The 2,500-nt window shown below is 47.0% G+C and overlaps 1 protein-coding gene across 1 annotated transcript in view; it reads left to right on the forward strand.

Annotated features, from left to right (window-relative positions):
- The window catches only part of LOC133019384 (hexokinase-2-like), an 11,798-nt gene that overhangs the window by 8,361 nt on the left and 937 nt on the right, over positions 1–2,500 (forward strand). The window contains exons 6-10 of the mRNA XM_061085843.1: positions 200–295; positions 489–588; positions 827–1,010; positions 1,840–1,995; positions 2,112–2,345. Coding sequence (XP_060941826.1) covers positions 200–295; positions 489–588; positions 827–1,010; positions 1,840–1,995; positions 2,112–2,345 — 770 coding nt within the window. The remainder of the gene's footprint in view (positions 1–199; positions 296–488; positions 589–826; positions 1,011–1,839; positions 1,996–2,111; positions 2,346–2,500) is intronic.

Genomic DNA, 2,500 nt, shown 5'->3' on the forward strand with positions numbered 1-2,500 from the left:
ACACACACAAACACACACACAGACACACACACACACACACACTCAAGAGAGGAGAGTGTGTCAGAATAAAAGCATTAGGAGACATTTTTAATATTCCTTTGTGAGGTTCGGTTTGTGTTCACTTTTCTTCTTCGTGAATCAAACACTTTGAGACGTTTTGTGTCTTTGATGTTAAACGTTTGAATCCCTGTGGTCACAGAGCATCTTGATCCGCTGGACCAAAGGCTTCAACTGCTCCGGCGTGGAGGGACAGGACGTGGTGAAGCTGCTGAAGGACGCCATCCACAGGAGAGCGGTCAGTGGGACACGGAGACGGAGACTCACAACTCACATCCACTCTTTCTGATTCAGAGTCAAAACCTTGAGGAACTGTCTTTGTCGGAAAGTTTGTGTGGGCGAGTTATTCAGATTATAAATAGGAAACCTATAAATACACCTGTCTCTCTCCCTCTCTCTCTCTCTCTCCCTCTCTCTCTCTCGCTCTGCAGGACTACGACATCGGCTCGGTTGCCATGGTGAATGACACGGTGGGCACCATGATGAGCTGCGGCTACAAGGACCAGAGCTGTGAGATCGGCATGATCATCGGTAACGTAGAACAATCACAAAGAGACTTAATACTGAGACAAAATGAGACAAAAACAATCGTAAATGCACCAAATCAACAACAAAGAGAAACAAAAAGCAAATAAAGAGACAGAAATGAACGTAAAGAAACAGGAAACAACCACAGGACTTCCTTTAACGACCCGAGGATCTGAGCTGATTCACTAAACATCAAGTTTTTCCTGAGAATGTAAGATGGCTTCCCTGTGTGGTTCTTCAGGAACAGGAACCAACGCCTGCTACATGGAGGAGATGAAGAACGTGAAGCGAGCGGAGGGCGAGGACGGACGCATGTGCATCAACACGGAGTGGGGGGGCTTCGGGGACGACGGCTCGCTCAAAGACATCCTGACGGAGTTCGACAGGACGGTGGACGAGACGTCCATCAACCCTGGAGTTCACACGTACGTACAGCCGCTGGGGAAACAGCGCCCCCTGCTGCCACTCACACTCACTCAGGATTTTATTAAACCTAATAAGTTAAATCAAGTTACGTTTAAATTGAGTTTAAGTGGAGTTGGATTAAGTTGAAGTTAAATTACTCTTTCGTCTAAACCAGGGGTTTTCAACCGGGGGTCTGCGGCCCCCTGGTGGTCCGGGACGGCATTGCAGGGGGTCCGCAAAATTCGCTTTGATATTTCAACACATTTCCAGATTACTCTTGAATATCGTGAAAAATATCAAAAATAAGAAAAATATGTCTAAAATAATATAAAGGTGCTGGTGATCATGAGGTTAAACTTAAGTAGGCCTCAATTGTTTGTGTGATATTGTATAATTATCATTTGTGACATATTCTGCATTACTTTGTCTTCTTCTCTCTTCAGTTGTCGCCCCAGTTTATGATGATTGTTATTGATCACCGTTACTTTAACGTTCTCTCAACATGTCAGATACACGTCTGTACATTTAAGTCATGAACGTTATATATTAATGTACTTATGGTTCTGAGATGCAGTACAACTACAAACTGCATTTTAATTTTGTTTTCAATTCTTAAGCACTGAAAATCAACCGTTTTTCGTTGTTTTTTCACAGATTTTTCTAGATTTGTTTGAGGTTTTTAAATAAAACCAACATGGAAAACCAAATGTTAAAACTTCCTTTCCGAAGGCACGTCAGTGGGCCGGGGGTTACTTTCTAGTCAGAATGGTCCCTGGGACAAAACCATTTGAAGACCCCTGGTCTAAACGATGGAGAAATGAAGCCGTCTCTTCTGGTTTCCTGTTGCAGCTTCGAGAAGATGATCAGCGGGATGTACCTGGGTGAGATCGTGCGTCTCCTGCTCCTGAAGATGACGGAGGACAAGCTGCTGTTTGAGGGACGGACGTCGGACGCCCTGCGGACTCCGGGACAATTCCAGACGAAGTTCATCTCTGAGATCGAAGAGTGAGATTTGAAATCTTCCTCCCGTTCTTTCATTTCATCGGGATCTGGAAACGCTCCCAGGTTCTCTATCGTCCTCCATCTTGTCCGTCCTCACTTCCTGTCTGTCTCCGCTGCAGGGAGGACGACGGCCTGGAAAACGCTAAGCACATCCTGACTGAGCTGGGCCTGGAGTGGCGCCCGGTGGACGTGCTGGTGGTGCGTCTGGCGTGCGACGTCGTGTCCAGCCGCTCGGCTCGTCTCTGCGCCGCCGCCCTCGCCGCCATCGTCAACCGCATCCGGGTCAACCGCGGGCTGGACCACCTGAAGACCACCGTGGGGGTGGACGGGACGGTGTACAGGAAACACCCAAAGTAAGAGACCATATGAGGGAGAGGCGCTTTAAACAAAGTCATCTGGATCGCCCTCTGGTGGCTGGCTGCAGTATAGATCATAGATCTCCTCCATGTTAACAGATGGGACATGGACCAAACTAAAGAGATCTAAGTAGACTTTAAATAAATGTGAG

This window comes from Limanda limanda, chromosome 14 (assembly GCF_963576545.1).
Source record: "Limanda limanda chromosome 14, fLimLim1.1, whole genome shotgun sequence".
Lineage (NCBI taxonomy): Eukaryota > Metazoa > Chordata > Actinopteri > Pleuronectiformes > Pleuronectidae > Limanda > Limanda limanda.